Source organism: Trichomycterus rosablanca, chromosome 25, assembly GCF_030014385.1.
Source record: "Trichomycterus rosablanca isolate fTriRos1 chromosome 25, fTriRos1.hap1, whole genome shotgun sequence".
Classification (NCBI taxonomy): domain Eukaryota; kingdom Metazoa; phylum Chordata; class Actinopteri; order Siluriformes; family Trichomycteridae; genus Trichomycterus; species Trichomycterus rosablanca.
The window spans coordinates 12,334,350-12,355,197 of NC_086012.1; the positions used below are offsets into that span (position 1 = coordinate 12,334,350).

Genomic DNA, 20,848 nt, shown 5'->3' on the forward strand with positions numbered 1-20,848 from the left:
CAATCCTATGGCAATTCAGTTAGCACTCGGTTAGTCAAAATGTCCAAGATGTCAACGTTTAAAGCAGCTAAATAAGCTTGGAAAACTCCCGACCAATTCTGTGGACCCCGGGATGGGGGGGAGGGGGGTGGGGTATAAATATTACAAGGTCCATATTCACTATTAGATCTCTGGTAATGAGGTACCAGAGCTATCTTTACCAGCACACCTTACCTAATCGTGTCCCAGGCATGTGCGAACACGATCACACTCCGTCCTCCCAACAGCTTTCCGTCTTCTCGATTGGTCCTTAACGCCAGTCGTTATGGGGATGCTGCGCTCCGTCTACTCCGATCTGTATGACATCATCGGTTTAGACCCAGCATCAGCCACCACTGTCTCTCTTCAAGGTTGCCGCTGATGTATTTGTTCCTTTGTTTTGAACACCGCCACCGGGGGAAACGGGACTCTCTGTCGAGCGCGTGTGTAAAAGTGAGTGTAAGTTACATCAGTGGAGCAGCTCCCCACGGAGAGGTGTGACTATAAAGTCTGATGTTAGCGAGGGACTTGAAGTAGAAGGCGTTCCAGCACTTGTGAGAGATTCGGCAAGATCTGAAGTGTGAAAGTGGAGGCTAAAGCTGCAAGGCTGGGAGACGTTCAGAACCAGCACCTCTCAGAAGCACACGTTGTTATGATTGGGGAAGGAAGGACCCAAGGATGCAGAGGAAGTTGGATAAAGGGTTTTATTTACTAAATAATAAACACAATATACAAGAAAATAAACAGAATAACACAAATAACAAAAAGGGGAAGCGCGAGGCGCGAACCCTGGTCGCTCACCTCCTGGCTGGGAGCTAACGCAGCCTGCCACAGCAGCGCTGAAAGCAAAACCGCTCCCAGCACTAAAGAGGTGAAGCGACCGGGTTCGCGAGGTGGAAAACCTCGCGCTGTTGGCCGGAGAAGGGGGAAAAAACACGGGCTTTTACAAGCCCGGGTGTTACGGTCGGCAGCAAGGATTGCTGGAACGCAACCGCGTCATTACGCTACAAAACACAGCGGCGCTGTCACCAGCCAAGTTGGCTGGGAAGTGGCCGCTGTAATAGCGCTCCAGACGGCGGAACGCGACGCTGTCACCAGCGGTTTACGCTGGGAGGGGATCGCGTTCCTCTGGGCGCGTTAACAGGATCTCATGGTGGCGGCGGCACGGCGGCTCGACGGCTCGGCGGCAGCGGCCCGACGGCGACCTGAAGGCAGCGACCAGGCGGCGGCGGCGGCACGACAGCGGCGCCTCAAATGGCGGCAGCTTGGCGGCGGCGGCGGCCTGGTGGCGCCCCAATACCGGTGGCCCGGCGGCAGCGGCACAGCGGCGGCGGCACAGTGCGGCGGCACAATCTAGAGATAAAACAAAATAAAAAAACATAAAAGGGCACCGCAGTGCCAAACAAACTGAAAGAAAGAAAAAGGCCAACAAACGCAGAAGATGCGACGGCTGCAGCTCTGCGCCTATCCCTTAAATAGGGGAAGGCACAGGACACAGCTGCAGCGCATTCGCCCTAACGAGCTGGCCAGGTATTTCAGCCAGCTCGTTCACTGCTCTGTAAGGCCTGTGGCGTCAGGGAGAGATGGCACATTCCCCTGACGCCACAGAACCTAACAGTACCCCCTTCTTAAAGAGACCTCTCCTGAGGTCTCTAGCCGGCGGTCCCGTCCCCTCCAGTGGCTGAGAGCCACTGGGGGAGTGCCCCCCCAAAAAAATTTTTGGGAGAGAACGGGGTCCTCTGCTGGGTCCAGGAATGGTCGCATCTTACTGTTATGATTGGGGAAGGAAGGACCCAAGGATGCAGAGGAAGTTGGATAAAGGGTTTTATTTACTAAATAATAAACACAATATACAAGAAAATAAACAGAATAACACAAATGGGAAGCGCGAGGCGCGAACCCTGGTCGCTCACCTCCTGGCTGGGAGCTAACGCAGCCTGCCACAGCAGCGCTGAAAGCAAAACCGCTCCCAGCACTAAAGAGGTGAAGCGACCGGGTTCGCGAGGTGGAAAACCTCGCGCTGTTGGCCGGAGAAGGGGGAAAAAACACGGGCTTTTACAAGCCCGGGTGTTACGGTCGGCAGCAAGGATTGCTGGAACGCAACCGCGTCATTACGCTACAAAACACAGCGGCGCTGTCACCAGCCAAGTTGGCTGGGAAGTGGCCGCTGTAATAGCGCTCCAGACGGCGGAACGCGACGCTGTCACCAGCGGTTTACGCTGGGAGGGGATCGCGTTCCTCTGGGCGCGTTAACAGGATCTCATGGTGGCGGCGGCACGGCGGCTCGACGGCTCGGCGGCAGCGGCCCGACGGCGACCTGAAGGCAGCGACCAGGCGGCGGCGGCGGCACGACAGCGGCGCCTCAAATGGCGGCAGCTTGGCGGCGGCGGCGGCCTGGTGGCGCCCCAATACCGGTGGCCCGGCGGCAGCGGCACAGCGGCGGCGGCACAGTGCGGCGGCACAATCTAGAGATAAAACAAAATAAAAAAACATAAAAGGGCACCGCAGTGCCAAACAAACTGAAAGAAAGAAAAAGGCCAACAAACGCAGAAGATGCGACGGCTGCAGCTCTGCGCCTATCCCTTAAATAGGGGAAGGCACAGGACACAGCTGCAGCGCATTCGCCCTAACGAGCTGGCCAGGTATTTCAGCCAGCTCGTTCACTGCTCTGTAAGGCCTGTGGCGTCAGGGAGAGATGGCACATTCCCCTGACGCCACAGAACCTAACACACGTCTCACTTTCTATTTCTTGTTTTTAATTGTTTGGCTGAAATTCTATCCTAAACTAACATGTTTGTACTTTATGTCTTAATTAAATGTCATTATATTTAAGGTACATAAGGTACACACTGGTAGAAACTATCAGTTTTAAAGCTTTTTTGATCATTTTGGCTTTTCCTGGATGACCAGCTTCCAGTCTTCTTAATTTTAGACTTTAGATTTTAGAGGTCTAGATGGACAGCACAGACAAGGATAAAAAAGATTAAATAATAGACGGTTGCATGGATGAATGCATGGACTGACAGATACATGAACGACTGAATAGATAAGCAGGGGTAGATATGTGGGTAGAATGGATGCGAACATAGACTTTAGGATCCATAGATAATTGGATGAATGAAAAGATAGACAGACAGACAGATATATAGATAGATCATTAAATGATTGGATAGATTGATGAATAGATTCATTGATGGCTGAATGAATGAAAAGATGTCTAATTAGACAGACAGACAGACATACAGGATAATTGATGACTTGGTGGATGGATGGATAAATAGATGAATGGTTGGAACAAGGATTCATATGTGCCAAGGATTCATTACCAAGTTGTGGCCTAGTGGTTAAGGTACTGGACTAGTAATCAGAAGGTTGCTGGTTCAAGCCCCACCACTGCCAGGTTGCTGCTGTTGGGCCCTTGAGCATGGCCCTTAACCCTCAATTGCTTAGACTGTATACTATCACTGTAATGTAAGTCGCTTTGGATAAAGGCGTCTGCTAAATGATGAAAATGTGAATGTAAATATGTAATATAGGATACTGGATAGGTGAATATTAATATACCGTATATGGATAATATATAGACAAATTGCCAGACATGATTATTAATGGACGGATGGATGGATGGATGGACAGATACATAGACAAACTGACAGACAGGATAATGGGTGAATGGATAGACAAAAGGATGGATGGGAACATAGACAATAGGATTCAAAGATAGTTGGATGAGTTAATAGATAGATAGGATGGAAGGACAGATGGATTAATAAATAGGATGGGTGGATAAATATAATTGATAATTGGCGGACAGTAGATGGATCGATGAACAGAGATAATGAATAGATGGGTGAATGATGGATGGATGGATGGATGGATTGATAAACTGACAGAAAGACAGGCAGAGGTAATTAATGGATAGGTGAATGATGGATAAAACTGATGGGTGAATGGATGGATGGATGGATGGATGGACAGACAGACAGATTGATAAGTAGATGGGGTGGGTGGCTGGTGGATAGAAGGGTAGATAGATACGTTGATAGGGATAGGTAGATGGTGGATAGAAGAGTAGATAAACAGAGGAAGGTATGAAGGGATGGATGGATGGACAGACAGAAGGATTAATATATAGGATGGGTGTATAAAAAGCTAGATGAATAAATATAATTGATAAATTGATGGATAGTTGATGGATCAATGGACAGACATAATTAATAGATTAGTGAATGATAGATGGATGGATGGATGGATAAACTGACAGAAAGACAGGCAGAGGTAATTGATGGATAGGTGAATGGATGGATAGATGGATTGATGGACAGACAAATAGATACGTTGATAGGGATAGGTAGATGGTGGATAGAAGAGTAGATAAATAAAGGAATGGGTGAAGGGTTGGATGGATGGACAGACAGAAGGATTAATATATAGGATGGGTGGATAAAAATAGATGGATAAATATAATTGATACATTATATCGATGGATAGTCGATGGATCGATGAACAGACTAATAGATGGGTGAATGATGGATGGATGGATGGATGAACTGACACAAAGACAGGCAGAGGTCATTGACGGATAAAATGGATGGATGGACGGAGAGATAGATTAGCAGACACCGGTAGGTGGATGGTGGATAGAAGAGTAGATAAATAGAGGAATGGATGGATGGATGGATGGATGGAAATATAATGGATAAATTGGGGGACAGTAAATGGTGAAATTGGTGAATGATGGATAAAATAGAAGGATGGATGGATGGTAGATAAGGGTCGATAAATAGACAGATTGATGGATAATTGGACAGGCAGATAGATTTATAAATTGGTGGATGGTGGATTCACAATTAGACAAGACAGCAGGGTTGATAGGTGTGTAGTTGGATTATGGGAACGGATAGATGGACGTACAGACAGACACAGTTCTGTTCTTGTTTAAGTCACACAAGCCCACACTCCTCTGTCTCTGATTCAATCTTTCCTCTTTCTTTTTTTTTTTCCACGTCCTTCTCCATCCTCTCCTCGGTGGAACCCGTATTAGAACGTTTAATGCTTCTGCTTCACCCTTTCAGACTGAGAGCTTTATTCACCCGAGCTTTATTTGTGCAGCCATGAACACGAAACCCACACACATCTCCAAATGAAAAATCGAGACGGGCGGGTGGGATCCGGTTGCCATGGTGAGGACCAGGCCTGGCTAAGCCCTGACGGACGAGCGTGAGCCTGTCTCCGGCTTTGTTTGAACCGCCGCCATGGCAACGAGGCACAGCGGCAACGATCCATCGCTCCGTGATGCCAGTATCTATGACTACACACCCTATACCTCTCCACCCCCCCCCCACACACACACACACATGCGATCCAGCATCCGGCGGGAATTCAATCCACTCTGCATCCGGGCGGGGGTCGGGCCCGGCCGCGCTTTATTACATCCAGACACAGAATTACAGCGGTGTCGTATTTATCGCTTCCCGTCGGCACGGTGACAGAGGAGCACTAAATCGGCCGGCGAAGACCGATCAGACCGGCCAGAGCTTTTGACCGTGATGAGATATTAGCCTTTTATTCCATCACGCCGTTCTTTGCCTTCTGACATGAATCTCCCCTCTGACTCGGACGAGCAGAGCTGTGGGCAATAACGGCGTGTTTGTTATGGTAAAGTGACCAGGTGGAATGACCAGAAAATGACAGTTCTTGATCATCGTTTTGACTCGGATTTGTTGTTGCTGAATGCTGTTGTGATGTGCACGCTGCGCTGCGTGGGTATATCGATCACAGCTTCCTGCAGGTCAATAGTGCAGCTGTACACCGTTCAGCCATAACATTACAACCACCTCCTTGCTTTTACACTCACTGTCCATTTTATCAGCTCCACTTACCATATAGAAGCACTTTGTAGTTCTACAATTACTGACTGTAGTCCACCTATTTCTCTGCATGCTTTATTAGCCCCCTTTCATGCTGTTCTTCAATGGTCAGGTCCCCCACAGGACCAATACAGAGCAGGTACTATTTGGGTGGGTCATTCTCAGCACTGCAGTGACACTGACATGGTGGTGGTGTGTTAGTGTGTGTTGTGCTGGTATGAGTGGATCAGACACAGCAGCGCTGCTGGAGTTTTTAAACACCTCACTGTCACTGCTGGACTGAGAATAGTCCACCAACCAAAAATATCCAGCCAACAGCGCCCAGTAGGCAGCGTCCTGTGCCCACTGATGAAGGTCTAGAAGATGACCGACTTAAACAGCAGCAATAGATGAGCGATCGTCTCTGACTTTACATCTACAAGGTGGACCAACTAGGTAGGAGTGTCTAATAGAGTGGACAGTGAGTGGACACGGTATTTAAAAACTCCATCAGCGCTGCTGTGTCTGATGCACTCATACCAGCACAACACACACTAACACACCACCACCATGTCAGTTTCACTGCAGTGCTGAGAATGATCCACCACCTAAATAATACCTACTCTGTAGTGGTCCTTTGGGGGTCCTGACCATTGAAAAACAGGGTGAAAGCAGGATAAAAAAGGTATGTAGAGTGTGTGGCCACCAACAGGTTTATAAAGCAATAAATATTAAATTTTAAATATTAAATGTCAAGTAATACAGAAATGTATTATCATTATTATTTTTATTGCCTGTATTGTAAAGTAGTGTGATATTGTGGAGGACCATGTGATACTGTGGAGGACCATGTGATATTGTGGAGGACCATGTGATACTGTGGAGGATCATGTGATATTGTGGAGGACCATGTGATTAATAAATGATCATTTATGTCCCCTCTTCTATTCCAGCTCCCCCCAGGTTCACCAAGATCCCTACAGACCAGATAGGAGTTTCAGGTGGGGTGGTGTCCTTCGTGTGTCAGGCCACTGGCGACCCCAAGCCACAGGTCTTCTGGAATAAAAAAGGCAAGAAGGTCAACTCTCAGAGGATTGAGGTGAGCCACACACACACACACACACACACACACACACACACACACACACACACGAGTTGTTAACTACTCATAAAGCCATGCATGCTATGGCCTGTTTGAAGGATTTTATCACTATCTGGTCAGTGGTAGCTCTGCGGTTAAGGTACTGAACTAGTAATCAGAACATTGTTGGGTTAAGCCCAACTTTGCACAGTCATGACAACAGCAAACAACAAACACAAGCTACCATTGCCAGGGAAGATGTCGATGTGGATGATGAATCTGCTTAGATGAATTATGAGCAGCAAACGAAGAACTGGAAGATGTCTCCAGATGTGAAGATGTGTCTCTCCAAAAACGATTAAAAATGTTCAGACTGTGGCTCTTACTGTGGTTCTTTATTAATGTGAAAGCTGGACAGTAAAAAAGCAGGACAAGTAACAAGTAATAACATTGATGCCTTTGACTTACCTTGGGTGGGAAAGAAGACAAAAAAATGGATCCTCAACCAAATCAAACCTAATCAAACCTCTCACTCTGAATCTGTTATTTTGGACACATTCACATGAGAAGTGTTTTGCACTGCGAGCCTTGTTGCAAATTGTCGCTTTGTCTAGCGCTTGGCTTAAGCGGTGCAGTAAAACGTCTTCAAAGTGCGAATATGAGACGAATCAGTATTTGTGTGGATCCACATGTATCTGTGTTTAGCTGGATTTTCCTCAATGTTTCACTTTTAAACTTGTGTTACAGCTCGGGGTGCTAAGAGTCTAAAATGCTTATTGTTAAAAAAAAAAAAAAAAAGCTTAACGTGCTTTAATGAAGGTTACACTAAACTTATCCTAATTACAACTGCTCATAAGTTCTCTCCACTAATGAAATTCTTCGGTCGTTGTTTTAATACAATAAGTCACATTAAGCTTTGTTCGTTTGGCCCGAGTCGCTTTTACTGCATCATATCAAACATTTCGTCTCATTGGAGGTGAGGTAAAGGTCAGGTAAACTTTGAGCGCCACGGCAAGCGCAAAAATCACCCAGTTTGTGCACAGCGCACGCCGCCTAGGAAAGCCCATCGTCAAGCTAAGCAGCACCGCCGCACTCTGTAGGAAACAGCGGCACGGCCACCGCAAAAGCGTTCATGTGAGTGCGCCCTTATGCTTGGAAGAGTTGAACGAGAGGTAAACGAGAAAGAGGACGTCATTAAAAAGCTTAAAGAGCCAAACGGAAGACTGGATGTTATAGAGAAACACTGTATATGGTCGGCAAGAGTTGGAATCAACTTGATGGCACCTTATAATAATATTAGGAGACACGATTTGGCTTAAACAATTCAAACTGAGTTTGTTTCCACCCTTCAGGCAAAAAGCACCTACCAAATTAAGTTTTGCCCCATGGAATTGGGTAAAACACAGTCTTTTTTGGTCCTAACTGAATGTCTGATACAAAATAGACTAGAGTTCCTAATCTAATTGATTCAAAGCCCATTTGTGACCAACATTTATATAAAAAGGTTGAGGCTAAATGCTGTTTAAGTCACTGCTTGTATGACAGACTATATAATAGTATATTCATATATTCTTATCTATTGGTATAGAAAAAACTACATCTTTGTCTGATTCTACCTTCACCATGCCGTGTTTAATCTACTATTTATTATGCATGACAGCAGATTAAAACCAGCCTCCCTTCATCCAAATCATTCGCTTGCGAGCAACAAAAAGACCTCATCTTCCACGCACAATAGCATCCGCAGACACAGAGTGTTATTAAAGCACTCATAAAACACCAGAATATTCCTCCCACCCCATCGCCCGCAGCTCAGAACAAACTATCGCGCCCCGCCGCCGAAATTTAAAATGCAAATACGCCTGAAACAGGAACAGCAGTTCATCTGAAGCCGTGCAATATGTTCTCCCTACATTAAACATTGACTTACACTGAAATGTTGCTCAGTGTAGCGAGGGAGCGAGTGGCAAGTTAAGTGGATGTGTTTAAAAAGCAGCTCTACTGTTAAATATGTTCATGTTTACAGGCTGCTTAAAAAAAAAAAAAGACAAACCATGTCTTGATGGCTGGTGGAAATATAATATGCTGTGTTTTGAGTCTAATTAATGCTATTATACAAACCAGAGCAATTTTTTAACCTGTGGGAGTGTGGATGGGGGGCACTGATCTATTTTAAATGACGAAAAATACAGTTAGGTTAAAGGTTTTTTCATTACAAAAATAATCGCCAAAGCAACATTAACTTGAAAACCAAAGAAGATCATTAGGAATTTATGGGGGCACTTGAAGACCAAGCACCGAAGATAGGGTCTCACAGAGAGCAGTATTGCGTATGGAGAGTCACGCACTACTATCTAATCATCCTTCCCTCCTGTTTTGACCAGCCAGCAGAGGCAGCATTAGCAGCAAAGAAGAACCCGTTTGACCATGCTCTCCCTTAGACACAGCCAATCGAGACTGTGTGGGCGCTTTGCTGGTTGATAGCAGCATTTATTTGCATTTTATTTTTTTCATTTATTTGCATTTTTAATTTTTAAAATTTTTTTTCATTTATTTGCATTTAAAAATTTTTTTTATATGTTTATATTGTTTTATTTATTTTAATATTTTTTCATTTATTTGCATTTAAAAAAAAATTCGATTTTTTTATTTATTTGCATTTTTACTTTTTTTTTTATATTTGTTCATTTATTTGCATTATTAAATTTTTTTATATATATATTTTCAATTAATTTGCATTTTTACATTTTTTTAAAGTATTTTTTTTAATGTATTTTCTTTTTTTTTCATTTACTTTTAATTTTTTTTCATTTATTTGCATTTTTTTATTTTATTTTTTTTATTTTCATTACAAAAATCCAACCTCAAAGCTTTGCAACAACAACTTCACCACAGTCACCATTTATGGGGGCACGAGCTGCTCTTTGGGGTCTCAAAGGTAGTGGGCTAGTGCACTGGGCAAAAATCCACCATCAAAGCTTTCCTCCACAGTCACCTGACCTGCAGCATTTGCAGCAGTAAAGAAGAACCCGTTTGACCAAACCTCCCCTTAGACACAGCCAATCTTGTCTATGTGGGTGCTCTGCTGGTTGATAGCACAGCTGAGATTTGAACTCGAGATCCTGAGGTCTTAAAGGTAGTGGGCTAGTGCACTGGGCCACTCGAGCTCCCCTTCAAAAAAAGGTTTTTTGAATGGTTTGATGTCACGACTCTTATTCCTAGTCTTATTGACCTCTATTAAAATGTATACACCTTTTAGCAAAGGGTGTAGCTAAAGGGAGTATACTTTAAATTCTAATCTAATTATTCTTCATGTTTGTTTTTGCTATTGTTTTGCTCTTATTAATCCAGACTATAGAGTTTGATGAAGGAGCCGGAGCGGTGCTTCGCATCCAACCGCTCAGAGCGCCGCGAGACGAGAACGTGTACGAATGCGTGGCCAAAAACAGCGAGGGCGAAATCGCCGTCACCTCCAAGCTGTCCATCAGCCGAGGTAAATGCCATGTTTGCTGTAAATGTCATGTTTCTGTATCACTGCTGGTAGGGACAATCATAGCTTTGCTCCATAGATCAACATGTATCAATATACCGTATCATTATTAATGCTATTGTTTTATTTATTTATGTATTTATTTTTTGGCTAATGGTGTTCTTGTGACTTAAATGTGAATATAGTGAAGTATACTGATCAGACAGATGTTTATTGCAGCAGACAGAAAGGGGGAAAAAAAACACCCCACTAAAAATACTGCATCACAAACTGAGAGTTAATGACGCTTTATTGCGAGAGCTGTTTTCTTTTATCAGATAAACTAATTATGGGTGTATGCACCACAGGGTTCATCTAATTAAAATCTGAACCCTATGCAGATCTCTATTTATGAATCCCAGACCCGCAGACAACCCTCGCGTCTGTATCTTGCTCAGAAAAGCTGCTTTTTGTATTAAAAAACGATGGTTGGCATTTAAGATGAAACTAGAAAGTTCCTGAATCCTGTGAAACGTGATGAGCGAAGGGTTCAGACTTTTCTCCGCGTTAACGGGTCTGGGGCGAGCGCGGACAGGCAGAGCGTCACGCAGAGCGGAGTGGGCGGACAGAGACGAAGGCAGTAATGAATTCATTAGTCTGGTAATGTAGCGCGTCACATTGGCAGGCACAGCATATCCAGGCAGCCGGTATCGGCATTATCTCGCCCGCCAGCCAGCGCTCCTCACCGACTGATGAGTTTGTTTATTTCCGCCAGGAAGACAGACAACCCAGTTTAAACGCAGCAATTTCCTGGATTCCTACTTTGGATCGAATTAGTCAGGTTATTGTCGCAGACACGGTTATTTACAGGACAGGAGTCACGGAGAGCACAAGAGCGCTGGCGAAGAAACGCTAATGTCATTTAAATCTATGAACACTGTGAATGTTACTAGAGTAATGGAGTACAGGGGGGGAAAATCAATCAGGATAAATAAAAAAACTGTATGAATTTCTGTTGCACACCAACCAGGCATAACATTATGACCACTGACGGATGAAGTAAATAACACTGATTATCTCTTCATCACGGCACCTGTTAGTTGGGATATATTAAGCAGCAAGTGAGCATTTTATCCTCAAAGTTGATGTTAGAAGCAGGAAAAATGAACAAACGTAAGGATTTGAGCGAGTTTGACAAGGGCCCAATCGTGACGGCTAGACGACTGGGTCAGAGCATCTCCAAAACTGCAGCTCTTGTGGGGTGTTCCCGGTCTGCAGTGGTCACTATCTATCAAAAGTGGACCAAGGAAGAAACAGTGGTAAACCGGCGACAGGGTCATGGGCGGCCAAGGCTCATTCAGGCTGTCCCGTCCAACAGACGAGCCACTGTAGCTCAAATTGCTGGAGAAGTTAATGCTGGTTCTGATAGAAAGGTGTCAGAATACACAGTGCATCACAGTTTGTTGTGTATGGGGCTACATAGCTGCAGACCAGTCAGGGTGCCCATGCTGACCCCTGTCTATCGACGAATGTGCCAACAATGGGCACGTGAGCATCGGAACCGGACCACGGAGCAGTGGAAGAAGGTGTACCTGGTCTGACGAATCTGGGGAACACATGGCACCAGGATGCACTATGGGAAGAAGTCAATTCGTCGAAGGCAGTGCGATGCTTTGGGCAATGTTCTGCTGGAAATCCTTGGGTCCTGCCATCCATGTGGATGTGAATTGCAGACCATCTACACCCTTTCATGGAAACGGTTTTCCCTGATGGGTGTGGCCTCTTTCAGCAGGATAATGCGCCCAGCCACAAAGCAAAAATGCTTCAGGAATGGTTTGAGGAGCACAACGACGAGTTTAGGGTGTTGACTTGGCCTCCAAATTCCCCAGATCTCAATCCAACCGAGCATCTGTGGGACGTTCTGGACAAACAAGTCCGATCCATGGAGGCGCCACCTCACAACTTACAGGAGTTAAAGGATCTGCTAATAACATCTTCGTGCCAGATACCACAGCACACCTTCTGGGGTCTAGTGGAGTCCATGCCTCGACGGGTCAGGGCTGTTTCAGATTAGAAATAGAGTGCAGAAGTGAAGCGATATAAGTGGCTAACACTTTTAGAGACAGGCAGAGGAAAATTGAAAGAGGAATGGATGGTGAGGGATCGAAGGGGAGGGGGGTGATGGAGGGATTTGGCAGGGTTCAGACATGGCATAAGGAAGAGCCGCTGGGGAATTACCTGGTCTGCACTGCCATTACTGTAGAATAAAAAGCTAAATCCCATCAAGGTCCAGCTGCCCATCCAGGCTAATTTAAATGTAAACAGTCTCAGCTGGATACGTATGTGTTTATGTGTGTCCATCTCCCTGTATTTTTGCATTCAGTCTGAATCAAGTGTATTATTATCTTTATTATTCTCATGATGGGCACGACGATGACCCCCAAGCCCTGTGGGATAATGTTCTTTGACATACCAGTTGTCGAACATTGGTGGTAAACATAGTAGTGTTAATGTGACCATGTGAGGATGCTTGGCATCAGTTGTAACGATCACGTTAAGATTAAAATGTCATTCATTATTTATCACTCAGATACAGTGGTGAACATCTGCCTGGTCAGAAAGACCTGATTGTTTTTTTTTCCCAGTGGACCCGGTGCACATAGAGTAACCTTTGTTCCCCCTGAAAAAAACACCCAGGTCACCCAACACTTTATTGATGTTGCCTGACTCTATTAAACCAGCATATTTAGGAGCCCTAATCGGTGAGCAGCTGCCACCCCGGTTGTAAAGAAAGCCAAGTATTAGGCTCACTATGATCCTTCAGCTGCCTTCAAAGAAGATTAAAAAGCCATTGTGTTGTAAGGAGGGGGAGGATGGGAGAGGAGTAGATTTTCGGGAGTGTGCCGGTTCCACTCGGCTTAAGGGAAGAAATGGATGTGGGCTTTTGTTTGGACAAAGAAAGGTGGGACAGAGTACTGAATAGAAGTGTGCCAATAATTGTTTTATTAAAGACGATTATCTAATAGAATTATTATATGTAGTTGCTTAAAATTAATTCATGTAAAACCTCGGTGTTTCAGACAACAGCATTTTATGGACCAGCGCTCCTCCCTTCAAGGTTCCACTGTGTATATATACATATATATTTATACACCGATCAGCCATAACATTAAAACCACATCCTTGTTTCTACACTTGTCCATTTTATCAGCTCTACTTACCATATAGAAGCACTTTGTAGTTCTGCAATTACTGCATGTAGTCCATCTGTTTCTCTGCATGCTTTGTTAGCCTCCTTTCATGCTGTCCTTCAATGGTCAGGACTCTCCCTGGACCACTACAGAGCAGGTATTATTTGGGTGGTGGATCATTCTCAGCACTGCAGTGACACTGACATGGTGGTGGTGTGTTAGTGTGTGTTGTGCTGGTATGAGTGGATCAGACACAGCAGCGCTGCTGGAGTTTTTGAACACCTCACTGTCACTGCTGGACTGAGAATAGTCCACCAACCAAAAATATATACAGCCAACAGCGCCCCGTGTGCAGCGTCCTGTGACCACCGATGAAGGTCTAGAAGATGACCAACTCAAACAGCAGCAATAGATGAGCGATCGTCTCTGACTTTACATCTACAAGGTGGACCAACTAGGTAGGAGTGTCTAATAGAGTGGACAGTGAGTGGACACGGTATTTAAAAACTCCAGCTGTGTCTGATCTACTCATACCAGCACAACACACACTAACACACCACCACCATGTCAGTGTCACTGCAGTGCTGAGAATGATCCACCACCTAAATAATACCTGCTCTGTAGTGGTCCTGTGGGGGTCCTGACCATTGTAGAATAGCATGAAAGTGGGCTAACAAAGCATGCAGAGAAACAGATGGACTACAGTCAGTAATTGTAGAACTACAAAGTGCTTCTATAAAATGGACAGTGAGTGTAGAAACAAGGAGGTGGTTTTAATGTTATGGCTGATCAGTGTACAATGTCCATATTTACTTAAGAACACACTCTTGTTGCCAGTTGCATTCATCTCCCCGTTTTAAGTTTCCATTCCTTAAATTATTCCACTCATGTCTTTATTATATCCCATGCTGAAACAGACATTCTTGGCTACAATTATAATGTACATGCTTTTTTTTATAACCTGAGAAATGATCAGACTTGGTCAGCCACTCCATGGCAGGTGGCGTCTCTATCATGGGCATTTCTGTTGGTACAAATCCATTTTTAGCTTCTTTTTCCTTAACAGAATAAAAACAAGTCACTGGGTTCATGCTAACATTAAGACACACTGTCCAGGCTTTCTACTTTCTATATTCTGGATGCACAACCCACACACACACACACACACACCGAGATGTAAAGTATCTGTATGTAAAGACACCCGGGACCATAAAGCTCTTACTTTTTTAAGGTCAAGTGCACAGAAAGGCTTTTTTTTCTCACTCAGGCTGAGAGCTTTCCGTCTTCATCTTTCTCTCGCTTTCACTTTCTTGAGGTCTAAAGTCCTCGGGGTGTGCAGTACCCTGTGCTGAAAGTTGTCCGTGGAGAAAGCTCGTGTGCGGTAGAATACGTCTGATTATTTCTGGCTTGGTTCTGACGGATAGTGGTGAAAATAACACAGTAGAAACAATAGAAAATGTACCAGGATGCACATTGCCCACAGGAGGAAGGGTGGCACACATTTCTGCTGTGGCGTCTCAATAGAATTCCTCGTTTTGTCACTCTGTTTGTTATTTTGTGTTATGAAAACACACAAAAGCAAATCTATTAAGTATATAACAGATGCAGCGATTATACACCGACCAGGCATAACATTATGACCACTGACAGGTAAAGTGAATAACACTGATTATCTCTTCATCATGGCACCTGTTAGTGGGTGGGATATATTCGGCAGCAAGTGAACGTTATATTCTCAAAGTTGATTTGTTAGATTTAAGTGAGTTTGACAAGGACCAAATTGTGATGGCTAGATGCATCTCCAAAACTGCAGCTCTTGAGGGTGGTCAGTATCTATCAACAGTGGAAAACCGGCGACAGGATCATGGGCGGCCAAGACTCATTCAGGCTGGCCCGTGTGGTCTGATCCAACAGACGAGCTACTGTAGCTCAAACTGTTGAAGAAGTTAATGCTGGTTCTGATAGCAAGGTGCCCATGCTGACCCCTGTCCACCGCCGAAAGCGCCAACAATGGGCACGTGAGCATCGGAACCGGACCACTGAGCAATGGAAGAAGGTGGCCTGGTCTGATGAATCACGTTTCCTTTAACATCATGTGGATCGCTTGCCTGGGGAACACATGGCACCAGGATGCACTATGGGAAGAAGACAAGCCGGTGGAGGCAGTGCGAAGCTTTGGGCAATGCTCTGCTGGGAAACCTTGGGTCCTGCCATCCATGTGGATGTTATTTTGACACGTACCACCTACCTAAGCATTGTCGCAGACCAGGTACACGATCCATGGAGGCGCCACCTCACAACTTACAGGAGTTAAAAGATCTGCTGCTGACATCTTGGTGCCAGATACCACAGCACACCTTCAGGGGTCTAGTGGAGTCCATGCCTCGACGGGTCAGGGCTGTTTTGGCAGCAAACGAGGGACCAACACAATATTAGGTAGGCAGTAGGCAACAAGGCAGCTCACTAGGTATTCAGACAGACCCTTCGTCTTCAGATCTATTCAGATTCCCTTCACAAACAAAACCCGTCTGTGATCTTTGAAGAAGGTTGATGAAGGTTTGCATTTCTGTGAACATCTGTGTGAGTGTGTGTGTGTGTGTGTGTGTGTGTGAGTGTGTTTGAACAGAGAATTGGATGTTTGCCTAGCCATCTTCATCTCAACACACTGGCACGCGTACAAAGCGTAATGTTCCCTGTGTAAACCGAGGCAGCCTCTTCAGTCCGACCCCAAAGGAAAACCCCTTTCAGCTCGTTTTCCACGTCCGGCTGCTCCGGCTGCTTCCCGACGCCCAAGTGCATCTGCGCATCACTTACTTATTCACCCCGCTAGTCAGTTTAAACTGTAAAAAAAAAAAAGCCGCCGGGTTTGATTGTAAATGTTTGGACGGATTGTAATTTATTTACCGTGTTTATTCCTTTTCGTAGGACAAATGGATCGGCCAATTAGTGCGCTGCCATTTCTACACCTCAAAAATGCCTCATTGTGGCAGAGACTCATTACAAAAAGCAGATGCTTGCATAATCATATCAGTAACCGTAGACAGCTCGGCCCCGTCTCCTCGTCTCCATGCCCGCCGCCTCAGCTCTCTCGCTCAGCTGCAGGAACAGATGTGTGTAGGAGAAATTTGACTAAGAGGGAAACGTCTCCCTATCCCTATCACAGATCCGGTATCTCCTCTCATCACACATAATCTTCTCGTTGAACAGAGATTCAGATCCTAAGCCTTTGCGCTGGGCTACGTTTAGCATGCTAAACCAGCCCTGCGTAATGCCCTCTTTATAAAGGTCACGGCATTCTCCTTTCTCTCAAACTATTCGTAATCAATAGATGGTTTGTATCTGGGTGTATCTGTCCTCCACTGCTGCAACCGCTTCTTTTTACCAGCCAGAGACGGGTATTGTGTACGGAGAGTCACGCACTGCTCTCCATTATTCACCATCTCTGTGCAGTACCTCAGATCAGCCAGCAGAGGCCACTAATGCAGCAGCACACACAAATGACAGCACAGCCGAGATGTAAACATGGTGATGGGCTAGCCCAATTTTCATAATGCCCAACTTTAATGTACACTGATGAGCCATAACATTAGGACCACTCGCTTAATACGCTGTCATACCAGCTCTGACCTGCTGACACATGGCCTACACGAGACATCCGAAGATGTCCTGGGGGTATCTGTTACCAGGACGTTACTGGCATGAGGTAGATCTTTGACCTCGTCCATTGCTCCGCTCTCCAGATCTGATGTCTGCATCCACATTGTATTTTGACTGGCCTGCGACTATGCAGCCCCATACACGTAATAAAAAGATCTCCAGTTTAAGCCATGGTAGCCCTTTTGTTGGTCCATTTGAGACTCCAAAACCTTCCTGTTCTATGGCACCAATGAGTCTTGGCTGCCCAACAACCTGTCAGTGGTTAATGGCTTGTCCCTCTTCAGACTTCTGTAGGTAGTTACTTAGCACAGTTGCCCGTAAGCACCCCTTGATGTTTCAGAGATATATTTGGGCAATACCCTCTAGTTTTCTTTCGTGAAGGCACCCAGACACATTTTGTAGAGTAAAACCAGACTCCAAAGCCTTCCTGTTCTCTGGCATCAATGAGTCTTGGCTGCCCAACAACCTGTCAGTAGTTACTTACCACAGTTGCCTGTTAGCACCCCTTGATGCTTCTTACATATTTTTGGATGTTTTGGAGATATATTTGGACAATACCCTCTGGTTTTCCTTTGTGAAGGCACCTAGACACATTTTGAAGAGTAAAACCAGACTTCAAAGCCTTCCTGTTCTCTGGCATCAATGAGTCTTGGCTGCCCAACAACCTGTCAGTGGTTAATGGCTTGTCCCTCTTCAGACTTCTCTCAGTAGTTACTTAGCACAGTTGCCCGTGAGCACCCCTTGATGCTTCGGAGATATATTTGGACAATACCCTCTAGTTTTCCTTCTTGAAGGCACCTAGACACATTTTGAAGAGTGAAACCAGACTTCAAAGCCTTCCTGTTCTCTGGCACCAATGAGTCTTGGCTGCCCAACAACCTGTCAGTGGTTAATGGCTTGTTGCTCTTCAGACTTCTGTCAGTGGTTACTTAACACCGTTGCCTGTAGGCACTGCTTGATGTTTCAGAGATATATTTGGACCATACCCTCTGGTTTTCCTTCATGAAGGCACCCAGACGAGACTCCAAAGCCTTCCTGTTCTCTGGCATCAATGAGGTCTCGGCTGCCCAACAACCTGGCTTATCCCTTATCAGACTTCTGCCAGTAGTTGTCTGTTAGCACTTGTTGATGCTTCGTAGATATTTTTGGATGTTTTATAGCAAAACCAGAGGGTATTGTCCAAATATTTTTAGTACTGCGTATAATACCTGTCACTCTTGTTTACGTGAACTCTTGTTTTCCTGCATTTTTAATTGAACTTAATGAGTAATTATTAGCCTCCCTGCTTTGCACCGTGTAATTGTTGTAGTGTTGTCTGAGGTGTGATTATGTAGGCACATAATTACACACCGTCGCCCTCCGTTTAAAAACTATAGTGCATTGTTCTTTAGATTACGTCCAATCATGTTCTGCGCTCTAAGTGGCTGTTATATTTCTAAAGCCGGTAACGAGTTCTGCACGTTGCGCAATAACATTTTACATTAATTGCTACACACACTCTTACCCTCTTCTGACTTTGTCCTTGATGTGTCTTTGTGCAGAGGATCTGTTGCCGCTCGGCTTCCCCAGTATAGACATGGGTCCACAGCTGAAGGTGGTGGAGAGGACTCGTACTGCCACCATGCTCTGTGCTGCCAGTGGTATTCCTGACCCCGAGATCTCCTGGTTCAAAGACTTCCTTCCCGTGGAGCCTGCCCTGAGCCAGGGGCGAATCAAGCAACTCCGATCAGGTTTGTTACAAAGATGGTTGTAATTGGTTTTCTAAATACAGCAATTGTAATGTCATGTGGTATATAATGTTGTTTATATATGTCAATATCTATATATCTGTATATACTGTATATACATAACTATGGGTGGTGGGCAGGGACAGTTGATGAATTAAATTCTGGATAACTAGAGTGTATATATAACTTTAATATAGACATAGATACATACATATACACACACACACACGTATATATATATATATATATATATATATATATATATATATATATATATATATATATATATATATATATATATATATATATATATATATATATATATATATATATATATATATATATATATATATATATATATATATATATATATATATATATATATATATATATATATATATATATATATATATATATATATATATATATATATATATATATATATATATATATATATATATATATACTCACACACATATAGTATATAAATGTATATATATATATATAGTATATAGCTTAGTGGTTAAGATGCTGGTCTAGCAATCATAAGGTTGCTGGTTCAAACCTCACCACCACCACTGTTGGGTCCCTGAGCAAGGTCCTTAACCCACAATTGCTCAAACTATATAAAAACCTCTGCTAAATGCTGAAAATGTAGTATATACACACACACACACACACACACACACACACACACACTATATATATATACAGTGTATCACAAAAGTGAGTACACCCCTCACATTTCTGCAAATATTTTATTATATCTTTTCATGGGACAACACTATAGACATGAAACTTGGATATAACTTAGAGTAGTCAGTGTACAACTTGTATAGCAGTGTAGATTTACTGTCTTCTGAAAATAACTCAACACACAGCCATTAATGTCTAAATGGCTGGCAACATAAGTGAGTACACCCCACAGTGAACATGTCCAAATTGTGCCCAAAGTGTCAATATTTTGTGTGACCACCATTATTATCCAGCACTGCCTTAACCCTCCTGGGCATGGAATTCACCAGAGCTGCACAGGTTGCTACTGGAATCCTCTTCCACTCCTCCATGATGACATCACGGAGCTGGTGGATGTTAGACACCTTGAACTCCTCCACCTTCCACTTGAGGATGCGCCACAGGTGCTCAATTGGGTTTAGTCCATCACCTTTACCTTCAGCTTCCTCAGCAAGGCAGTTGTCATCTTGGAGGTTGTGTTTGGGGTCGTTATCCTGTTGGAAAACTGCCATGAGGCCCAGTTTTCGAAGGGAGGGGATCATGCTCTGTTTCAGAATGTCACAGTACATGTTGGAATTCATGTTTCCCTCAATGAACTGCAGCTCCCCAGTGCCAGCAACACTCATGCAGCCCAAGACCATGATGCTACCACCACCATGCTTGACTGTAGGCAAGATACAGTTGTCTTGGTACTTCTCACCAGGGCGCCGCCACACATGCTGGACACCATCTGAGCCAAACAAGTTTATCTTGGTCTCGTCAGACCACAGGGCATTCCAGTAATCCATGTTCTTGGACTGCTTGTTTTCAGCAAACTGTTTGTTGGCTTTCTTGTGCGTCAGCTTCCTTCTGGGATGACGACCATGCAGACCGAGTTGATGCAGTGTGCGGCGTATGGTCTGAGCACTGACAGGCTGACCTCCCACGTCTTCAACCTCTGCAGCAATGCTGGCAGCACTCATGTGTCTATTTTTTTAAAGCCAACCTCTGGATATGACGCCGAACACGTGGACTCAACTTCTTTGGTCGACCCTGGCGAAGCCTGTTCCGAGTTGAACCTGTCCTGGAAAACCGCTGTATGACCTTGGCCACCATGCTGTAGCTCAGTTTCAGGGTGTTAG

At 44.6% G+C, this 20,848-nt stretch overlaps 1 protein-coding gene across 1 annotated transcript in view; it reads left to right on the forward strand.

The window, feature by feature from the left end:
- The window catches only part of LOC134302555 (receptor-type tyrosine-protein phosphatase S-like), a 152,417-nt gene that overhangs the window by 51,898 nt on the left and 79,671 nt on the right, over window positions 1-20,848 (forward strand). Inside the window, exons 4-6 of the mRNA XM_062987691.1 lie at window positions 6,821-6,966; window positions 10,300-10,441; window positions 18,807-18,995. Coding sequence (XP_062843761.1) covers window positions 6,821-6,966; window positions 10,300-10,441; window positions 18,807-18,995 — 477 coding nt within the window. The remainder of the gene's footprint in view (window positions 1-6,820; window positions 6,967-10,299; window positions 10,442-18,806; window positions 18,996-20,848) is intronic.